At 42.1% G+C, this 23,084-nt stretch overlaps 1 protein-coding gene across 1 annotated transcript in view; it reads right to left on the bottom strand.

Moving 5' to 3' along the window:
- LOC122560006 (cadherin-22-like) overlaps positions 1-23,084 on the bottom strand; it is an 837,716-nt gene that overhangs the window by 686,948 nt on the left and 127,684 nt on the right. The window contains exon 2 of the mRNA XM_043710157.1: positions 12,307-12,711. Within this exon, the coding sequence (XP_043566092.1) occupies positions 12,307-12,528 (222 nt within the window). The 5' untranslated portion in view covers positions 12,529-12,711. The remainder of the gene's footprint in view (positions 1-12,306; positions 12,712-23,084) is intronic.

Raw genomic sequence — 23,084 nt, forward strand, 5'->3', positions numbered from 1 at the left:
AGTTATAGTAGAACTGGAACATTATGACTAAGGGTGCAGCACCAGAGTTGATGGTAGTGATAGAACTGGAGGTATAACAGATTCTGAGGTCATAGCTTGTGTTGGAGTGCAATTTTGCTGCGGCTGATGGATGCCCAGTTTTGAGTTGCTCAATCTGTTTGTAGTCTGTCCCATTTAGTACAGTGATAGTACCACACAACATAATGGAGAGTATTCTCAATATGAAGGTGGAACTTTATCGCCACAAGGACTGTGTGGTGGATACTCTTAACGTCATGGACAGACGCATCTGTAGCAGGTAAATTGCTAAGGATGTTATCAAGTATGTCTTTCTCTCTTGTTGGTTCCTTTACAATAGACAATAGACAATAGCTGCAGGAGTAGGCTATTCGGCCCATCCACCCTGCAGCACCTTTCATTACGATCATGGCTGATCATCCACAATCAGTATTCTGTTCCTGCCTTATCCCGATAACCCTTGATTCCACTATCTTTAAGAGCGCTATCCATCTCTTTTTTGAAAGTATCCAGAGACTTGGCCTCCACTGCCTTCTGGGGCAGAGCATTCCATATATCCACCACTCTCTGGGTGAAGAAGATTCTCCTCAACTCTATTCTAAATGGCCTACCCCTTATTTTTAAACTATGTCCTCTGGTTCGGGACTCACCCATCAGTGGGAACATGCTTCCTACTCCAGAATGTCCAATCCTTTAACAATCTTATACGTCTCAATCAGATTGCCTCTCATCCTTTGAAAGTTAAGTGTATATAAGCTCAGTTGCTCCAATCTTTCTACATATGATAGACCCGCCATTCCGGGAATTGATCTCATGAACCTACGCTGCACTCCCTCAATAGCCAGCATGTCCTTCCTCAAATTTGGAGAACAGAACTGCACACAATATTCCAGGTGCGGTCTCACCAGGGCCCTGTACAGCTGCAGAAGGACCTCTTTGTTCCTTTCGTCTTGTTATGAATGCCAGCATGCCATTAGCTTTCTTCACTGCCTGCTGTACCTGCATGCTGGCTTTCATTGACTGATGCACAAGAACATCTAGATCTCGTTATACTTCCCCTTTACCTAACTTGACGCTATTTAGATAGTAATCTGCCTTCCTATTCTTGCCACCAAAGTGGATAACCACGCATTTATCCACATTAAACTGTATCTGCCAGGTATCTGTCCACTCACTTAGCCTGTCCAAGTCACCCTGAATTCTCATAACATCGTCCTCATATTTCACCCTGCCACCCAGCTTTGTGTCATCAGCAAATTTGCTAATATTACTTTTAATACCTTCATCTATATCATTAATGTATATTGTAAACAGCTGCGGTCCCAGCACTGAACCTTGTGGTATCCCATCTGCGGCAAACCCAGTCCAGCAGTTATTTTCTTTGGGGCCCGACCAGCTCGATCAATAGTGAGACTGCTGTGGTCAAGCCACCACAGGTCCAATATTGGACATCCTAAATTATTCACGTCCGGAGAAATCAAGCCAAACAGAAAATTGACCAAACAAAATTAAACAGCATTGAATAGTGATAACCTATAGAGAACAGTAAGGTCAAAGATGTCACAGAGGTTCGGGCCAAAGGCCACAGAACATTTGGGAAGGTCCAGGTGAGGGGAATAAAATCATAAACTTGGAAGTCATCCCTTCGGTGAAGACCCATGGAAGGAGACCGTCCAGCAACTCAAGGAGATCCAGAAGAAGATCCACCCTGACCTACGACACCCACCTTTGCGGAAGAAAGCCAGCCCTACACCAGGGAGGGATGAGATTCCAATGTCCTGGCTCAAACACATGGATCATTGTGGGTATTATCCTTTCTCATATGGATAGGGCTTTGTAGAGAATAAATATTGTGGGAGGGACTAAATAGGTGTAGTCAACAAAATGGAAAGCATCCAACTTCATTGGTCACAGTTCATGGTAGTCTTTGATAACCTGGATCAGACTGCACTGACCCCGCAAAACAGGGCAAATTGGATCCAAACATATTTCCCAAATGTCGCTGAGGCAGTGAGGAAAGTATGTGAAGCTGTTATTCCAACAGACCACACCCACACAACAATGGGTGATAATTTTGGCACTTGCTCCAGATGTTAGTAAGGTGGACTTTGCAGGATTGATGGGGATTTTTTTGGCCATTGTCATTTCTGGCACCTAGGTCAATACCCAGTGAGCCACCTAGTTTTGTTCCTTTTTTCCCTGATACAGGTAAACAACTTGCTAGGCCATTTCAGAGGGCACTTAAGAGTCAACCACTTTGCTGTGGGTCTGACTGCAGACCCACAGCAAAGTTTCCTTTTTCCAGATTTTTAAACATTCAGTTCAGATTTTGTCATCTCCCACGGTGAGATTTGAACTCAGAACATTATTTTGGTCTCTGAATTAATAGTCTACTGATAATATCATGAGGCCATCACCTCCATGTTGTCTATGTGCCATATAACTTGTAATAAAACAAGTTTATAATGGCTTTTCATTTATTTACAGGATTGAGTTATATAAAAGATGCCCTTTTTTTGGACAGCAAATTGAAAATGAGAAAAATGGTTACGACTTACAAGGGGAAAAAGATACAATGAATTATCTACTTCTTGGAAAAGCAGATGGAGCTAAATGCTGGCTAGGAAACACTGTTATGTTTTGGAGATGTTGTAGGCCTGGAGATGTCCAAGCATATTGGCACTATTCCTTGTAGGTTCTGGAGAGCTCAGCATAGGATCAAGTTTTTAATTGGTCAGTTTAATCATGGCAGGAGAAGGACACAGATAGCGAAGCAAGGAGACTTCCAAAATTAATCTTTTTCTCTTCCCTTCTATGTAAAGTTGCTTCTTTAATGTTCTGAAAATCTCTTTCTGTATACAGAAAAAGCATGTTTTGAAATGCTGAAAGAAATAACACTAATACTCAAAGTCAACAAAAATGACCCTGTTTTGGATTAGAACAGACCTTCTCAAAATATTTTAAGAAGGTAACCTAGACCCTAACTTTTTCTTATATTAAAGGTAGATATGAGATGTTGTGTTCCAGATGCAAAGCAACTGGCCAAACTATTTGGCATTAAACCATGCAAATTTATTTAATCACTACAGTTAAAATGCAAACAAAAGAGGAATTTGGAATAACTTATCTATTAGAAAACTTGGCAGAAAAACAGATACAGTAACTATTACTAATTAACTGTTCCAATACAGTAACATCCCATGAACACAATGCTGAGCAAAAAGGCAAATTCAGACACAGATTCTCACATTCAGTTCTCCAATCCAGGAGGAAAAAAACATCGAGAATATTCAGAGAGTGTCGCAGCCAGGATACAGTCACTGAAGCTTTCATCTCTTTTGACACCTCAAGAGCTTCTGATGTTACTGGAAAAAAAGCAAATCCCAGACATCTAGATCTGTGAGAGCTGGCCGCACCCCTACTCAGGCTGTTAAACAAAACCTCAAGGGCTCACAAGTCATTTACACAAGTCATCTGCAGTTACCGGTTCGGCACCTCTGCCTTAAAACCTGTCTTCATAAAAAAAAGGACAAAATAACCTTTTAAAGTGACAGCATTGTCAGAGTCCAAATAAGCCAATAAACTACAGACTGGTCATTGAAGAATGGAAAAGCATTGTGGAGCTAACACATCTGATGCAGAGCAGTGAGTCGTTCAACTTTTTTTTCCCTCCATTCCGCCCACATAGTTAAGCTTCTCATTAACTATGTGGGCGGCACAGTGGCACAGTGGTTAGCACTGCTGCCTCACAGCGCCAGAGACCCGGGTTCATTTCCCACCTCAGGCAACTGACTGTGTGGAGTTTGCACGTTCTCCCCATGTCTGCGTGGGTTTCCTCCAGGTGCTCAGGTTTCCTCCCACAGTCCAAAGATGTGCAGGTTAGGTGAATTGGCCATGCTAAATTGCCTGTAGTGTTAGGTAAGGGGTAAACGTAAGGGTATGGGTAGGTTGCGCTTTGGTGGGTCGGTGTGGACTTTTTGGGCCGAAGGGCCTGTTTCCACACTGTAAGTAATCTAATCTAATCTAATAATGTGTTCATTTGAGCAGGGGTGTGTGTGTGTGTGTGTGTACATGAACTAGAAAATTTGGTTAACATTAAGAGTGTCATAGTTATTTTATTTTGTTATTCAAGCAAACTTGTCGGCTTTGATTTTATTGTGGATAGCTCTCTCTTAGAGGCAATTGGGATTTGTGGCAGATTCATCGAACCTTCACACAAGTGACTGGGACTGTCATGGTATGAAGGGCTTGGATGGGGATGAACTTGTTAAATGTGTATCAGAAAAGCTTCTCATTAACTATGTAAGTGTACCTGCTTGAGAAGGAGCAATATTTGACCGTCTGTTGAGAACTTAAATAAGTGACTGACGTGTCATTGAGGAGCACTTCAGGGCAAGTGATCATAATTCTATCAGTTTTAAAATAGTTATGGAAAAGGATAGAACTGTTCAAAAAGCTAAAGTTCTAAATTGGAGTAAGGCCAGTTTTGATGGTATTAGACAAGAACTTTCAAAAGTTGATTGGGGAAGCCTATTTGCAGGTAAAGGGATGAATGGTAAGTAGGAGGCCTTTAAAAATGAGATAATGAAAGTTCAGAAACAATATGTTCCTGTCAGCGTGAATGGCAAAGTTGTTAGGTTTAGGGACTGCTGATGACAAGAGAAATTAAGGCTCTGGTCAAGAAAAAGGAGACATTTGCTCATTATAGCTGGGATTGAGTGGAGCCCCTAAAGAAGTATAAGGGTAGTAGGACTCTTGTGGTTCTGTTCGCCGAGCTGGGAATTTGTGTTGCAGATGTTTCGTCCCCTGTCTAGGTGACATCCTCAGTGCTTGGGAGCCTCCTGTGAAGCGCTTCTGTGATCTTTCCTCCGGCATTTGTAGTGGTTTGAATCTGTCGCTTCCAGTTGTCAGTTCCAGCTGTCCTTTGCAGTGGCCGGTATATTGGGTCCAGGTCGATGTGCTTATTGATTGAATCTGTGGGGTCCTTCGTTCTGGTGAGTTGTTGTCTGAGAGTGGCTGTTGGGTTGTGTGCTGTTATGAGTCCAATGGTCGCAGTAGTCTGGCTGTCAGTTCAGAAATGCTCTTGATGTATTGTAGTGTGGCTAGTCCTTTGGGTTGTGGCATGTCCTTGTTCCGTTGTCTTTCCCTCAGGCATCTGTTGATGAAATTGTGCCGGTATCCATTTTTGGCAAATACATTGTATAGGTGTTCTTCTTCCTCTTTTTGCAGTTCTGGTGTACTGAAACTCACACAGACCAAGTCCTGAACTACGAAAGCAACCACCCCAACACACACAAAAGAAGTTGCATCAAGACACTATTCAAAAGGGCCACAACACACTGCAGTACACCAGAACTGCAAAAAGAGGAAGAAGAACACCTATATGTATTCGCCAAAAACGGATACCCACGCAATTTCATCAACAGATGCCTAAGGGAAAGACAACGGAAGGAGGACATGCCACAACCCAAAGGACTAGCCACAAGACCATATATCAAGAGCATTTCCGAACTGACAGCCAGACTACTGCGACCATTAGGACTCATAACAGCACACAACCCAACAGCCACTCTCAGACAACTCACCAGAACGAAGGACCGATACCCAGCATGAACAAAACCAATGTAGTGTACAAAATCCCATGCAAGGACTGCACAAAACACTATATAGGACAAACAGGAAGACAGCTAACGATCCGCATCCATGAACACCAACTAGCCACAAAATGACACGACCAGCTATCCTTAGTAGCCACACACGCAGATGACAAGCAACATGAATTCGACTGGGACAACACTACTATTATAGGACAAGCCAAACAGAGAACAGCCAGGGAATTCCTAGAGGCATGGCACTCATCCACAGATTCAATCAATAAGCACATCGACCTGGACCCAATATACCGGCCACTGCAACGACAGCTGGAACTGACAACCGGAAGCGACACATTCAAACCACGACAAATGCCGGAGAAAAGATCACAGAAGCGCTTCACAGGAGGCTCCCAAGCACTGAGGATGCCACCTAGACAGGGGACGAAACGTCTGCAACACAAATTCCCAGCTCGGCGAACAGAACCACAACAATGAGCATCTGAGCTACAAATCTTCTCACAAACGTTGGGTAGTAGGACTATATTTAAGAGGGAAATAAGGAGGGCTAAAAGAGGACACAAGATTTCTTTGACAAATAGGGATAGGAGAATCCAAAGAGATTCTAGAAGTACATTAAGGGCAAAGGAGTAACTAGGGAGAGAATAGGGCCCCATAAAAATCAATATGGCTGTCCATGTGTGGAACCACAGGAGATAGGTGAGATACCAATAAGTATTTTGTGTAACTATTTGCATTGCAGAAGAACATGGAAGATCAGGAACTTGGGGAAATAAATAGTGATGAAAAATGTGTTGCTGGAAAAGCGCAGCCGGTCAGGCAGCATCCAAGGAGCAGGAGAATCGACATTTCGGGCATAAGCCCTTCTTCAGGATGCTCCTTGCTTTGCTCCTTGGATGTTGCCTGACCTGCTGCACTTTTCCAGCAACGCATGTTTCAGCTCTGATCTCCAGCATCTGCAGTCCTCACTTTCTCCTTAAATAAATAGTGATGTCTTGAAAACAGTCAATGTTACAGAAAATGAGGTGCTGGAGGTCTTGTCATGCACAAAGGTAGATAAATCTTGGAACCTGATCAGGTGTTTCCTAGAACTTTGTGGGAAGCAAGTGAAGAGATTGCTGGGCCCCTTGCTGAGATATTTGTATCATTGACAGCCACGGGTTAGGTGCTGGAAGACTGGAGGTTGGCTAATGAGATGCCATTATTTAAGAAAGGCTGTAAGGAAAAGGCAGGGAACTATAGACTGGTGAGCCTTACGTCAATGATTGGTAAGTTGTTGGAGGGGATTCTGAGGGACAGGATTTACATGTATTTGAGAGGAAAAGGAGTTATTTAGGATAGTCAACATGGTTTTGTATGTGGGAAATTGTCTATATGGACTTCAACAAAGAAAGATTCCGCATAGTAGAATGATTAATAAGGTTAGATCACATGGAATCTGGGGGAGCCAGCACAATGGATACAAAATTGGCTTGAAGGTAGGAGACAAAAGATGATGGTAGAGGGTTGCTTTTTGGGCTGAAGACCTATGACCAGCAGTGTGCCCAGAGAATCAATACTGAGTCCACTGCTTCTCATGATTTATATGAATGATTTGAATGTGAATACAGGAGGCATGATTAGTAAGTTTGCAGATGACACCAAAATATGTGTTGAAGTGGATAGTGGAGAAGATTATCTCAGATACAACGGGACCTTGATCAGATGGGCCAATGGGCCAAGGAGTAGCAGACAGAGTTTTAATCATAGAATCCTTACAGTGTGGAAACTGGTCATTTCACTCAACAAGTCCATACCAATCCTCTGAAGAGTAGCCACCCAGACCCAATCCCCTACCCTCTTACTCTACATTTACCCCTAACTAATGCACGTACCTGCACATTCCTGAACACTATAAGGAATTTAGCATAGCAAATTCACCTAAGCTGCACATCTTTGGACCGTAGGAGGAAACCGGAGCACCCGGAGGAAACCCGTGCCGACACGGGGAGAACGTGTAAACTCCACACAGACAGTCACCCGAGGCTGGAATCAAAGCTGGGTCCCTGGAATTGTGAGGCAGCAGTGCAAACCACTGAGCCACCATGGTGAAATTTAATTAGATAAATGTGAGGTGTTGCATTTTGGTAAGGCAAACCAGGGCAGGACTTATACAGTCAATGGTAGGGCTCTGGGGAGTGTTGCCAGACAAAGAGACCCAGGGGCGCAGAGACATACTTCCTTGAAAGTGGCATCAGAGGTAAACAGGGAAATGAAGAAAGCATTTGGTATGTTTGCTTTCATTGATCATAACATCGAGCATAGGATTTGGGGCATCATGTTTTGGCTGTACAGGACATTGGTGAGGCCACTTTTAGGATACAGCCTTCAATTCTGATCTGCCTATGAAAGGAAAGATATTGTTAAACTTGAAAGGAAGCAGAAAAGATTTACAAAAATATTGCCAGGAGTACAGGCTTTGAGATACAGGGCGAGGTTGAATAGGTTGGGGCTTTTCTACGTCGGGCGTCGAAGACTGAGGAGTGACTTCATGGAAGTTTATAAAATCATGAAGAGTATGGATAGTGTAAATAGACAAGATCTTTTTTTCTAGGTTGGGAGTGTCCAGAACTTGAGGCCCCAAGTTTAAAATGAGAGGGGAAAGATATGAAAAGGACCTCAAGGATGACTGCAGAGTGTTTTGTACATGGAATGAGCTGCTAGAGGAAGCAATGTAGGCAGATTTCTTACAATTACAACATCTAAAAGGCATCTGGATGGGTATATGACTAAGAAGGGTTTAGGTGGATATGGGTCAAATGCTGGCAAATGGGACTAGGTCAGATTGGGATGTTTGATCAGTGCGGACGAGTTGGACCAAAGGGTCTGTTTCTGTGCTGTATGACTCTCCTCTGTGACTCCAGGAATAGTAGCGTTTGATTTCCAGCACATTACTCCAGAGTGTCATGGCCACAGCTAAAACAGATGCGACTTTCCACAGATCCCCTCTTTTCCCTTACCCTCGCCAAGAGAGTGCAACATGTCTTCAGGTCTGGCCTCAGGAATGGTGAGATGATGGGAAACCTCAGTCAGAGGTCATCTGACTGGTTAAGAACCCGACAGATTCAGAACCAAAGAAATTGCAAAATTTAATATTAGCTTGAAAGAAGTGGTGCAGGCTGAAGGCACTGTGGAAAGAGCTTTGAAACAGTGTGGTTTTCAAATCACGACACTCTCCAACTACAGGCTGTAGAAGAAATCTATTATGATCAAAGTGTATCAGGCTCCAGGCTGTGTGCTACTGGGAGTTGTACTAACATTTCCAGAACTAATTTCCATTTTCAAAGCTCAGTATTCATCACAGCCAGGAAACTTTCACCATAATCACTAAGGGCTGAATCAATGTAAGATGTCCAAACATCCTTTGGTATCTTCTCTTGCCCCAAGCATTCTACATCATTGAGGTTCACTTTCAATTAGTTTTGATGAATGTGATGCTGCGTTAGCAACAAGGCAATATTTGTTAAACTCCTGTTGCGAATGAAGCTGCAGCCTATTCACACAGTGAAACATTATGACCTAACTCAAGCCTCCCTCAATGTCGACAAGTTATTTATGCTCAGGTAAAGACCCTAGCAATGTCCTCCTCCCATATGTGGTTAACCACAACAGATAAATAATTCATAATGTTATCATAATGATAATGCAGCAATCTGGACTCAATATGTTTCTTAGATTAGATTGCTTACAGTGTGGAAACAGGCCCTTTGGCCCAACAAGTCCACACCGACCTGTCAAAGCGCAACCCACCCATACCCCTACATTTACTCCTTACCTAACACTACGGTCAATTTAGCATGGCCATTTCACCTGACCTGCACATCTTTGGACTGTGGGAGGAAACCGGAGCACCCGGAGGAAACCCACGCAGACACGGGGAGAACGTGCAAACTCCACACAGTCAGTCGCCTGAGGCGGGAATTGAACCCGGGTCTCAGGCGCTGTGAGACACCACTGTGCCACCGTGCCGCCCACAAATGTCATTAAACTTTGCAGGATGTTTCACAGGAGCATTGCAAAACTCAATATGACCCTGAGTAGCTGGGTGATCTACAGCTTTGTTGAAGATGTAGATTTTAAGCAGCATGAGATAAAGATGTGAAAAAAAGTTTAGAAAAGGATATTTTGGTGCTCGAATCAGTTGAAGACTGTCATCAATTGTGGAATGATTGAAATCTGAGATGATCAAAAGGCCAGAATAAAAGGACTGCAGGTATTATTTAGGGTTGTCATGATGGAGGGGATCACAGAGATAATGGCTAGGCCCTACAGGAATGAGCATTTCAAAACTTGAGGCATTGTTCATCTGGGAGCTAATGTGTGTCAGCAAGTCCTGGTGTGATTCAGTGAACAGGACTTTGTGTGAGTAAGAATATGGATGTCATGATATGATATCAAAACCCCAAATAATTTATAGACATTTTTTCACTTAAAATTCCAAACTGTGTTGCTTTTAAAGGAAGGCTGCAATGGGAAAAATGCATATTTAAATTCATGACTGCTTGTAAAGTTATGGGTGAAGCCCATGGAGTATCACACATCTACATTGTCAGGGAAGAAAAAGTGCTAGAAATCATAATGGGTCAGGCAGCAACTGTGGGCAGAGAACAAGCTAGCATTGTTTTTGTTTTCAGTAATGTTATTGCTCCCAAAATGTCAGGGCAGCTTCAAACAGAGAGATGCTGAACAAGAAGAGGTGTGTGAAGCCTGACTATCTCACCCTCCTCTGCAGAAAAAAAACCTCTTGTAATTTTACCCTCCAGTATATATAGAAAAAGTTAAAAAGTCAGTTTCAACTCTACTGGAGTAGGCAAGTAGGACCTCTTGTGTGTACCTACCTGGGTTTCAGCATTAGCATGCAGTGAAGGTCACAGTCAAGGAACTATTTCCTGTTCCCTCGGTTTTGTAGGTGAAGGAAGACCTTCTCTCACTCTGAAGCTGGAAGCCAGTTCAGAAAGAATTCTGGAGAAAGGTACTTCAATCAAACTACAAAACCTGGAATCTCAAAAAAAAACAAATCAACTCCCAAGCTTAAAGCCACTGGTATGATTCCTGCAATTATTCAATGATTCGCTCTTTCCAAACAATTCAAAGTCTAATTGGTATATCTGCTTTCTTTTCAGTTTTATCTTTATATACTTTCCTCTTATTTTTAATCTTTATGCATGTGTATTGCACCACTAATTCTTTTCAATTTAAGCAATTGATAAACTTACTATTTATGTTGATTCAAGGAAGCCTGGTTCAATTGGCTCCAAGTTCATTTGGGTCAGAGAAATGTATCCACAGAGGATCTATCTTAAATTAATGTTGCTAAAGCCAGCTGAGGGAGAAGATGACTAAAGAAGGACAGTTCATTCGTCCTCCTCCAGAAGCTTAACAAGTTGGGGTAATTCATTTGAAACAGTAACAAATCGGGGAACTTTGCCCAGGGACCTGTCATAACAAAAGGCAGCTGAGTACTGGATGGCAGCAGCTTGACAGAGGGTGGGAAGATCAGCTGGAAATACATTGGAATAGTTGCGTAGGAGCTAACAAAAGGGTTTCAGCAGTAGATGAGCTGAAGCAGGCTTACAGTTTGGTGTTATGTAAATCACTGACATATTCTCAGTGTAGACATCATATAGTGTTGATTCCTCACTATTGTAGTTTCTGAGTTCTATTGCTGAAAGGTCATGTTTGGAAAATCTAACACAACAAATGATCACCTTCAGTGTTCTGCCTGATATGTGATATATCAAGTTGTGTCTACATGCATCTTCTGGCTTTCTTAATCATAGACATACTGTTTAATTTTGCCACCACCTTCTGTTCTTTCTGCTAACTAAAACAATTTTCTCTTGCGAGCTGTTGTATGTTAAATTCTTCATCCTTGTCTGTAATTACGATAATCTCACAGCAGAGCTTCAAGCTCCAATATCAAATTAAGTTTTGTTTATTGAGAAAGAAGCACTCCTGACCTTTGTTTGAAAGGTCAATGATGTTGGTCTGAAATGATATTCTATATGGAGATTTTCATTGATTCCCCTTGTCCCTGGTTGAAGAATATCAGATGTGATATTGTACCTTAGATCAAACTCCGATCTATGTAGAGCTCACTGCACTTATGGTAACAAGAGAAGTGTTTCATTTTCTCCACCATCCTGAGCAATTAGTGGACCCAACTATCCCTTTGTAACATGGCTCAGGAGTCATTTCTCACTCTGTGGGAAACCCGAGTGATTGGGTAAAATGTCAATTTTACACCTAACTCAGTAATCATCCTCTCCATTCAGAGGTGAAATTGAAGAGTTTGGACCCAGTCTTGTCATTTTTCAACTGGACTGGACAGAAAAAAATATTGAAAATAACTCAGTTTTACATTTGTAATCAGTGTCACTGGACAAGCAATCCAGAACTTGCAATTAAAACAGGTGAAGAAAATGATTAGTTTCAGTAAATATTAATAGCTAATACTATTCATTTTGCAGCACGTGTTGAGATTATTCTGACTTGTGCAGTTCTACAGTTTTACAAAAAGGTTCAAAGATGGCAGAAAAATCGGTAGGTATCTGCTTTTAAGTAAAATTCAGCAGCTTCATGTCAACTGGCACCAATCTCTTGAAAAACAAAAGAAAGTCTTACAGGTTAACCTCACCTTTCCAACATAGAGTGGCTCTGTTCCAGTGTACTCCTCCACAATGAAGAACTGGTTCCAGACCCAGCCACGTTTTACACGCCGATGGGTTACTAAGCTTGCTTTTGATTGTTCCATCTTCCATTTTCGATGTTGCAAACTCTTCTGGGTGGAGTTGGTTCCACAGTAACACAGAACACACAAAACCACTGACGTGAGCCACAGAGAAGCGTGATTGACCATTTTACCCAGTCGTGTGTCAACCTATAAGTGTTCAGGTAAGTCGATAGCTGCACACTGTGCCCATCAGAAAGTGGATCCTTAAAAGTCTCATTAATCGCTGGTGCAAATTGAAAATCAGACTCTGAATTTCTGAGTGATAGCTTTCACTTCTCAAGCTGCTTGTCCTTCGGCTTAACAGGGAACCTGAAAAAATAACAATAGACACCATAAGATGGAATAACTGAACTACAGTTCACTAATAATAGTCAATCCATATCTATAATACAGTAATGACAAAAGTACTTAATTGGCAATGAAGCTAAGTAGTGTCCCAATGTTTTGACTGATGCTTATAAACTGTAAGACTTTTACGAGTTTAATTTCTTATTCATTCATGGGATGTGGCTATCAATTGGCTGGGCCAGTATTTATTGCCTGTCCCTTGTTACCCTTGAGAAGGTTGTGGTGAACTGCCTTCTCAAACCACTGCAGTTCCCATGCTATAGGTTGACCCACAATGCCATTAGGGAGGGAATTCCAGGATTTTCACCCAGCGATACTGAAGGAACAGTGATATATTTCCAAGTCAGGATAATGAGTGGCTTCGAGGGGAACTTGCAAGTAGTAGTGTTTCCATAGATCTGCTGGCCTTGTCTTTTTGGAAGGAAGTGGTTGTGGGTTTGGAAGACACAGTATGAGGATCTTTGGTGAATTTCTATAGTGCATCTTGCACATAGTATACACTGCTGCTACTGAGCATCAGTGGTGGAGGGAATGGATGCTTATGGATGTGGTGCCAATCAAGCGGGCTGCTTTGTCCTGAATGTTGTCAAGCTTTTTCCAGTGTTGATGGGGTTGTACCTATCTAGGCAAGTGGGGAATATTCCATCATACTACTGGCTTATGCCTTGTTGAGGGTGGACAGATTTTGGAGGTGAGTTGTTTGCTGCAGGCTTTCCTAGGCTCTGACCTGCTCTTGTAGCCACTGTGTTTAAATGGCTAGTCCAGTCCAGTTTCTTGTCAATGGCAACCTCAAGGATGTAGATGGAGGGAAATGGTGATGCCGTTGAACAGCAAGGGTCGCTGGTTAGATTCTGGCTTATTGGATGTGGCCAATGCTTGGTATGTGTATGGCATGAATATTACTTGCCACTTGTCAGCCCAAGCCTGGATATTGTCCAGATCTTGCTGCATTTAAACATGGACTACTTCAGTAACTGAGGGGTGATGAACAGTGCTGAACATTGTGTAATTGTTCGTGAACATCCCTATTTCTGACCTTATGATGGAGGAAAGGTCATTGATAATGCAGCTGAAGGTAGTAGCTGAACTCCCAGGACATTACCCTGAGGAACTCCTGCAGAGATGAACTGGAGTAGAGATAAATGATTTCCAACAACCGTGACCATCTTCCTATGTGACAGGTACCATTTTAGATAATGCTGATAAGAATTGAGCAATTTTAAAACATGGAATCAGTCAACAAAGTCTGAAAAATGCATCCATTAAGATCAGTCCCAATCAGCATTCGTACTTGTTCCTAGCTCCCATCTTTCAAACAATTGTCGCTCAAAGCCACCTTCTTCTGTGACAAGCTGGGGGTATTTAGGAAGGTGGGAGGGTTGGGAATGGAGACCCCTGTGCCATCCTGCTTCCATTCCTAAGAGGTCTCAGACAGGAAGCCCCAAGGATGGTCTTTTCACCTCATTAATTGGCATGAACCCAGTGGTAGGGTGATGGGTGTAGGGAGGTATGCCACGTCAGGCTTACGACTCGCAGATCCTGACACATTTGCTTGTTGTCTCTTGCAGTGCTGCTGGTGGAGCATCTTTTTCAAAGGGACTCTATATCTGATCGAGAGACTAGGCTTTGCAGGGCATGGGCTGAGACCCCTGAGTACCACTCCCTGTCCTAACTGCTAATGGCCCTCCTACATGACCCCCACCTCACGACTCTCCTCTAACCATCAAACCATTCTGGCCAGAGGTCCAGGAACAATCCCAGGCCATGAGTGAGTGTGGTACCAACAACAGCCATTGTCTCCCCACTGGAATTGCTTTTTAATACAATGTTTCTTGGCAGGTGACACTACTGTGTCTATAATCTTTGCTCTCAAGAAAGGCCTGCCAGTGACCTCTTAAGTACCTTCATGAGATTCTGCTTTTTATTCAATGACAATGTATTCATTAACCCACTTTTCCATTGTCTTTAGAGTGTAAAAAAAATCTGCCTAAATTTCTTTTCAACTTACTAGCTGCTAATTTTTGACTTTGGTATTTAACCCTTTCCACAATGTCCAGTATGTTTGGTGCAAGTATTATTAATTCCTTTCATCATTTCAAAATGTTGAATTTCTCAGAAATAAATTATAATGCCACGTTATGTAGACTCATGTTCTAAAATAGTTCATGGTCTTGGCAATTTCTGTTGTTGAATGCTCTTGCAACAGCAATATCCTGAACATTTTCATATCTTCATATCTTAAATGTAATGCTTACAGACCTGTTCAGTTTTACTCAATAGGATTCCAATTACTCATCCTCCCCCTTCTTGTCAAATATCAGAGTTACTCAGAGCTGTGTTCTGAGATTGCTTTAACTTGGCTGTCAACCTTGTTACATTTATATCATATGTATTGTAATTGGAAATTCATTACAGTATGATTTCACAACCTGAGGGCACTTAGCTGCTGTGAAACATGTTATAATGAGTGTCTGAGAGAAATATTCGGCAAAGTTCATGAACTGATGTTCCTAGAGGTCAGCTTTCGGCACCGTCCAGTTATCAGCTCCAGCCAGCAGACACTTGAGGTTGCTTTCCCTTCCTAACTGCACTGTGCCTGTATCACACAGACTGCAACAATTTGATACTTGAACCTACACAACTTACAATACTACCTACCTTCAAGGGGTAGGCACATTTTGATCTATGGCTTTCGATCAAAATCACTAATGGGTACAGTGAATAGTGATGATAGAATCCAAACCATTATGGAGCATTCCTAGTCATCCAGTCCACTGAATCTTTGCCCATTATTCCTACATTCTGGCTGGGACATTTTGGATGATTGGATTTTCTGCTCCATTACCTGAAACAGTCAGTGGGGAACACAACCCTGCTGATATCAGCTGCTCCACAGCAATTTAATGTTTCAAGAATTTTGAGTGGGTCAGTGGTGGTATGTTAGTCCCTCACTCAGAAGGAAGTCCCGTTTCAATGCACCAGCAGGTCTTCAGTCACAGTAGTACGTCACGGCACCATTCCCCCACTCCCCCCCCCCCACACTAGGATTGTTCCCAAACAATATTAATACAAATATTCGACAAAAGGTTTTCAATTGTTATAAACTCTACAGAAGCAGATTCAAAATTCTTTCTGTTTTAAATCTTGCATGTGGGTTTTGATGACAAGACTAGCATGTATCACCCACTCCTAATTATGATGGACAATGTGGTAGTGAGCTGCCTCCTTGAACCTCTGCAGTCATGTGGTATAGGTTCACCTAGTGTTGCTAGGTAGACAATTTTGATAGTGAAGGAAAGCCTTTAGTTCCAAGTCAGAAGGGACCATTATTGAAGGGGAACTTGTTTCCTTGTATCTCCTGCCCTTGCTTTTTGAGGTGGTAGACAGTGCCAATTTGGAGACTGCTGCCAAAGGATAAATTGGAAATAATACACACTACTGCCACTGTGAGGCAGAGGTGGAGAGAGTGAATGCTTAAGATGGTGGATGAGGTATTAATCAAATTCAAAAGAATTCAGAAGACATTTACCAGGGTGTTGCCAGGACAGGAGGATTTGAGTTATGGACAGACGTTGGATAGGCTGGGATTTTTTTTACTGACATGTGCAAGGTTGAGGGGTGACCTTATAGAAGTTTATAAAATCATGAGGGATATAAATAAGATGAATAACCAAGATCTTTTCCTGGGGGTGGGGGATTTTAAATCTAGGGGACATATTTTTATGATGAGAGGAGAAAGATAAAAAAAAACATGAGGGGTAATTTTTCACACAGAGAGTGATTTGTGTGTGAAATGAACTTCCAGAGGAAGTGGTGAATGTGGGTACAGTTACAACATGTGGAAGTCGTTTATTTATGTATATGAATAAGAAATGTGTGGAGGGATATGAGCCAAGCACTGGCAGGTGGGACTAGTTTAGTTTGGGATTATGGTCAACATGGACTGGTTGGATGAAGGGTCTGTTTCCGTGCTACATGACTCTTAATTGGTTGCTTTTTCTGGATGATGTGACGTACCTTGAGTGTTTTTGAAGTAGCATTCATCCAGGCAATTGGAGACTATTCCATTGTATTTCTAACTTGTGGAGAAAATGAGGGCTGCAGATGCTGGAGATCAGAGCTGAAAATGTGTAGCCCTTCCTGAAGAAGGGCTTATGCCCGAAACGTCGATTCTCCTGTTCCTTGGATGCTGCCTGACCTGCTGCGCTTTTCCAGCAACACATTTTCAGCTCTATTTCTAATTGTGTCTTGTGGAACGTGTCCAGGCTTTGGAGACATGAAAGAAAAATGAATCACCGCAGAACTCACAGCCTCTGACCTGCTCTTGCAGTCACTTTACTTTAGCTATGACATCAGATTGGATTCACCAGGGTTGCTTTTCTCAGAATCTCTGAGCGGATGGCTGGAATGAGGTGTACACATCAGTGAGGGGCTTAGGTAGGATATACAGTAGAGACGTCACTTATCAGCCTGCAGAGAGTTAAAGTAATCAGTAGAACAATTAGAGGGAGATGAAGAAAATCTTTTTCACCCAGAAGGTGGTGGTTTTCTGCAATTTAATGTCCAGTTTGGTGTTTGAAGCAGAAAACATTCAACATGTTTAAAAGGAGCCTGGACGTGCATCTGGAACTCTGTCACCAGCAAAGTGACGGACTCTAAGTGTGGGTAGGATGAGATGACTTTATTCAGCTGGCACAGATGTGATTGCTGAACATTCTCTGTGCCATAACTTTTTTTGTTCTGTATGGTTCTAATTGTGGAATCATCAGTGAACATCCCCTCATTTGGCCTCATGATGGAGGGCAAGTCATTAATGAAGCAGCTGAAGATGGTTGTGCCCAGGAAGCTACCCTGAGGAACTCCTGTTGTAATATACGAGGCCTGAAATGATTGGCCTCTAAGAGCCACAATCACCTTCACTTGTGCCAGGTATGACTCTCATCAGTGGGGAGTTTCCATTTGAGACTCCAGTTTTACCAAGGTTACTTGATGCATTCAGTCAAATGTTGTCTTCATGATAAGCTCAGTCACACACATTTCGCTCACCTCTGTATTTGAGCTCTATTTTCCATGTTTAGACTAAGACTGCAATGTGATCTAGAGCCGGGTGTCCCTGGCTGAAACTCAAACTGAGCATCATATTAAAGAGGTTACAAATGATTCATTTGATTTGATTTGTTATAATCACGTACTGAGATGCAGCCAAAATAGATTTCCACCCACGCTATGAGTAAAGAAAGAATTCCCAACATCACCATAGTTCTGATCATAAGATGCATGCTCAGTTTCACCTGATGTTCACTCAGCAAATAAACAGAATAAACCTGGAAACATCTTGTTCTCCAAGAGAAAGAAATGCAGCATCAGAGAGCTATTCTATCACCATCATGCTAATGGATAGCTGCCACTGATACATGAACATTCAGGAGAAAATGGAAATATCTCAGCCCTTTCATTTGGATGATTTAACACTGTTCTGGTTACTTCATATGATTAAGCTAAATCAATTCTATTACAAAAGAACTGACCTTGTAATTACTGACACAAATTTTACACTGCAGGTTTTAAAACTTTTTTTTTCACAGTTGGTTCATATTGTCTTGTCGATATAGACAAACATCGTTTGCAATAAGGCTTCTCTGGGGTCTCTTTCATTTTTGTGCTGTTTTCAATAATTTACAATACACTGACTGCTACATATAATTCCTGTGGCACATGAGTAAATTTCTTCACTGGTTTAAGAATATGGATCAGCAATGAATTTATTATGAGTTATTTGAAAGAGGAAAATGAGAGGTTGAGTGGCTATTTGAGGTAAAAGTGCTCTTGTACTAACTGAGAAACAGAAAGGCTATTGTTATACATCACCTTTCATGTACAAGACAGTCCAAAGTCCTTGAAAGCCACTGAAGTAGATGTGAAGTGTAGTCACTATGTGATATGCACAGTAATCAGGCAATATCTAGAGAAATTGAGATCAAAACAGAAAATGCTGGGCAGAGTCAACAGGTCTGGCAGCATCTGTAAAGGAAAATTAATGTTCCCTTTCTTCAATTCTGACGAAGGGTCATCACCACACAAGGTCAACCATGTTAGTATAGAAACAGTAGGTGCAGAATTCATATGAGGAGATGCAAGCAAAACTGACCACAAAGATAGCAGTCTTCCTTCTGGCAGTAAGCAGAAAAATTTTTTTCGAAGTTCTTTGAGAAGCAATGCATGAGCAAGCTACGAGAGACCAAATCTTAAGTACGATATGAATGGCTCAGGAATGCAAAACAGTTGAATGATTGTGCTGACCATCAATTTTGCCATTACATTCCTTAGAAAATGTTTCCCTCAAAGCCCATCTCTCTTTTTCTGACTGTTTCTGGCTAAGCCAGCATTTAATACCTATTGATAGTTCCCCGAGGGAAAGTGGTGATATGCTGCCGTTTTGAACTGCTGCAGTCCATTTGGTGGAGGAGTACCCATAATGCTGTTGAAAAGGAAGCACCAAGACTTTGAGTGAGCAACACCAAAATAATGGGGATATATTTTCAAGTCGGGATGGTGAATTGCTTGGAAGGAAACTTAAAGGTGGTGGTATTCCCATGTATCTGCTGTCCTTGTCCTTTTAGATGGTAGTAATTGTGGGTTTGAAAACTGCTGTTGAGGAAGTCTTGGTGAATTTCTGAAGTGCATGTTGTAAATGGTACATCCAGCTGCTACTGAGCGTCAATGATGGAAGGAATGTAGATCAATTAAGCAGCTGATTTCTCCTGGATTGTATCAAGCTTCTTGAACTGGAGCTGCACCCATACAGGCAAGTGTGGAGTTTTCCATCACACTCACAATATATGCCTTGTAGTTGGTGGACAGGCTTTGGGGAGTTAAGAGTTGAATGTTTCCTTAGTGCACCTTCTTGTTGCAGGTTTCCTCACCTCTGACCTGCTATTATAGCCACTGGGTGTATGTGGTGTGTCCAGTTCAGTTTCTGCTCATTGTAACTCCCAGGATGTTGATACAGGGGAATTTTGTGATGGCAATACTATTGAATGTCAAGGAGTGAATGTTACATTCTCTCTTGTTGAAGATGGTCATTGCCTTGCATTCATATCATGCAAACAATACTGCCACTTGTTAGCCTAAACCTGGATATTGTCCCGGGTCTTGCTGCATTTGGACATGGACTGCTTCAGTATCTGAGGAGTCGTGAAAGGTGCTGAAAATTGTGCAATCATCGGTGAACTTCTGACCTTACAATGAGGGGAAGGTCACTGATGAAGCAGCTGAAGATGGTTGTGCCGAGGACACTACAGTGAGAGATTCCTGCAGAGATGTCCTGGAGCTGAGATGACTAACCTCCAGCAAGCACAATTATCTTATTTGATGATAGTTATGAGTCCAACCAGCAGTGAACCTCTCCCCCACCACTCAATTTCCATTGACTCTGTTTTGCAGGGAAGCTTAATGCTCCAGTCAAGTGCAGTCTTGATGCCTGGAACTGTCACTCTCTCCACGCTGTTGGAATTCAGCTCTTTTGTCCATGTTTGAATAAAGACTGTGTGTGGTCAGGAGATGAGTGGCTCCAGTGAGCAGATTATTGTTAATCAGGTATGCATGCCAGCATTGACCATGACATCTTCCATCACTTTATTGATGACTGAGAGTCGAGTGATGTGATGGTAATTGGCTAGATTGCTGCTTTTTGTGTTGGGGACATACTTGCACAAGCTTCCACATGGTCGAGTAGATGCCAATGGTGTTGCAGTACTGAAACAGATTAACAAGAGGCACAACAGAATCTAGAGTATTTCTTCATTACTAACACCAGAACATTGTCTGAGTCCATAAACCTCTTCAGTTTCAAAATATTGTGTGTGGAGCAAATCGAATTGGCTGAAGACTGGCGCCTGTGATGCTGGGGATCTCTGGAAGATATTGAGATGGATCACTTGTCACAAAGCTAGTCCCTTTTTATTCTAAAAGCTGCTCCTTGGCTCAAGTATACTCTGTCCTTGATTTTGTTTCAGAGGGACAATAAACCGGCTGGGGTCAGATCAGTCTGGTTTAGTACAGGGATGAAAATGATTTTGAGAGGCCTTTTGTTTATATGTAGATAAATGAGATTTCAGGCCAAAGTGGTCATGTTTCAGAAGTGACCTACATAATGAAAATGGAGTGGTCAGCTCTGTAGCTGAGCAGTTTGGTTCAGTCTTGAACTGTTGAGGAGTTCAATGGAAACTCTCTCTCTCTTTCTGCCCTTCAACTTCAACCTGTAAGCATGTGTTCCATTTATACTGTTTTTTAAAATGAGTTTGCTTATTGGGACTGTTGTGTATATTCAGAACAGCTTAATTAAGTCTAGTTTGGATAGACTGAATTCTGTATGGGTTCTTCTTTTCTGTATTTCATTGTATAATTTTGTGAATAATTTTTTTGTCTGTTTTAAAATCCATTAGTCAATTTAGCTAACTTAATCTGGGTAACTTTCATGTACACTTGCTGAAACAAATTGCAAAGTTATGGTCTGGGCTGCCTGCTTAAGAATGTTTTGAGTGGTCTAGCCAAGTCCATAACAGATGGGGGGCTCGTCCGGGATTTTCAAGAGTGAGCGGTAGGTGCTAGTGTCTTTATTTCGAGTGTTGATATGGTTGGGTAGACAAAGCCTGAAGTAGGAATGTCTCTTTCAGTCACCAAAAGTTTTCTGGAAGAGGATGCGGTGACTTTGAAAGTTTTACAAAAAGTGAATACGACCAAGATACAGGAATTAGCAGAGAAGCTGGAATTAGAACTTCCTGCTTCTGTGAGAAAAGGAGAGATAATTACAGTAGTAGCTCAGCATTTAAACTTGCTGGCGAAACCATCAGAATCTATAGAGATGGCAAGAATTCAATTGCAAATGAAGCAGCTTGAGTGAGAGGCAAGAGATAAGGAAAGGGCAGCAGAAATGAAATGGTTTGAGTTACGATTAAAAGCAGAAGAGAGGGAAAAGGAGAGTGTAGCAGAACAGAGATAAAAAGACAGAGCAGCAGAAGAACTTTTGAACTTTTGAACAGCAGCTTTTGAACTTCAAAAACTGACATTTAAAAAGGAAAGTCAGCTTAAAAGGCTAGAGATAAAGGCTGAGGGTAGGCGAAGTGAAGAAGGAGTGCAAACTCATGGGGAAGAGCAGAGAGTTAAAACAGCAAAATGGATGATGACTATGAGCTGGTCCATAAAACATGGTTTGGCTTCCAGAATAAATTTCAGTCCACAAGGGTGAGAAATTAGGGCAAAGAGAAATCCTCACGTGGAAAGAGAAAGGTAGATCTCAGTGAAGATCATAAGGAGAACTTAACACAGGGTAAAAAAGAAACCCTTGAGGGGGACAAAGAAGTTAAATGGTTCTGGTGAAATCACACTGCTGATGGGCTAGCAGAAAGCCAGATGTAGGAAAACCAGACAAACCTGGAAGTTTTGTTGGACTAGTAATAAAATAGCACAAGGAAACTTAGGCAGCTTCCTCAGAGTATACAAAGTAATCAGAGGTTGATTAAGGAGGAAGTGCCAGATCTGCTTAAAAAATATACATGCAAGGGTAAAGTTTATTCACATAGCCAGGAGCAGTAGGTAAGGAGGTTACAATATTAAGGGACCAAGGATCCTCTCAGTCAGTATGTACTCCTGAGGGACTATTGCCAGAAAAGGTACCAGTAACAGGAATTCATAGTGAGACAAAAGGTGCACAGTTATGTAAAGTAAGGCAAGAGAGTCATAGAGTCATAGAGTCATAGAGATGTACAGCATGGAATCAGACCCTTCGGTCCAACCCATCCATGCCGACCAGACATCCCAACCCAATCTTGTCCCACCTGCCAGCACCTGACCCATATCACTCCAACCTCTTCCTATTCATATACCCATCCAAATGCCTCTTAAATGTTGCAATTGTACCAGCCTCCACTACATCCTTTGGCAGCTCATTCCATAAACATACCACTCTCTGCGTGAAAAAGTTGCCCCTTAGGTCTCTTTTATATCTTTCCCCTCTCACCCTAAACATATGCCCTCTAGTTCTGCACTCCCCGACCCAGGGAAAAGACTTTGTTCATTTATCCTATCCATGCCCCTCATAATTTTGTAAACTTCTATAAGGTCACCCCTCAGCCTCCAACACTCCAGGGAAAACAGCCCCAGCCTGTTCAGCCTCTCCCTGTAGCTCAGATCCTCCAACCCTGGCAACATCCTTGTAAATCTTTTCTGAACCCTTTCAAGTCTCACAATATCTTTCCGATAGGAAGGAGACCAGAATTGCATGCATTATTCCAACAGTGGCCTAACCAATGTCCTGTACAGCCGCAACATGACCT

This window comes from Chiloscyllium plagiosum, chromosome 20, assembly GCF_004010195.1.
Source record: "Chiloscyllium plagiosum isolate BGI_BamShark_2017 chromosome 20, ASM401019v2, whole genome shotgun sequence".
Classification (NCBI taxonomy): domain Eukaryota; kingdom Metazoa; phylum Chordata; class Chondrichthyes; order Orectolobiformes; family Hemiscylliidae; genus Chiloscyllium; species Chiloscyllium plagiosum.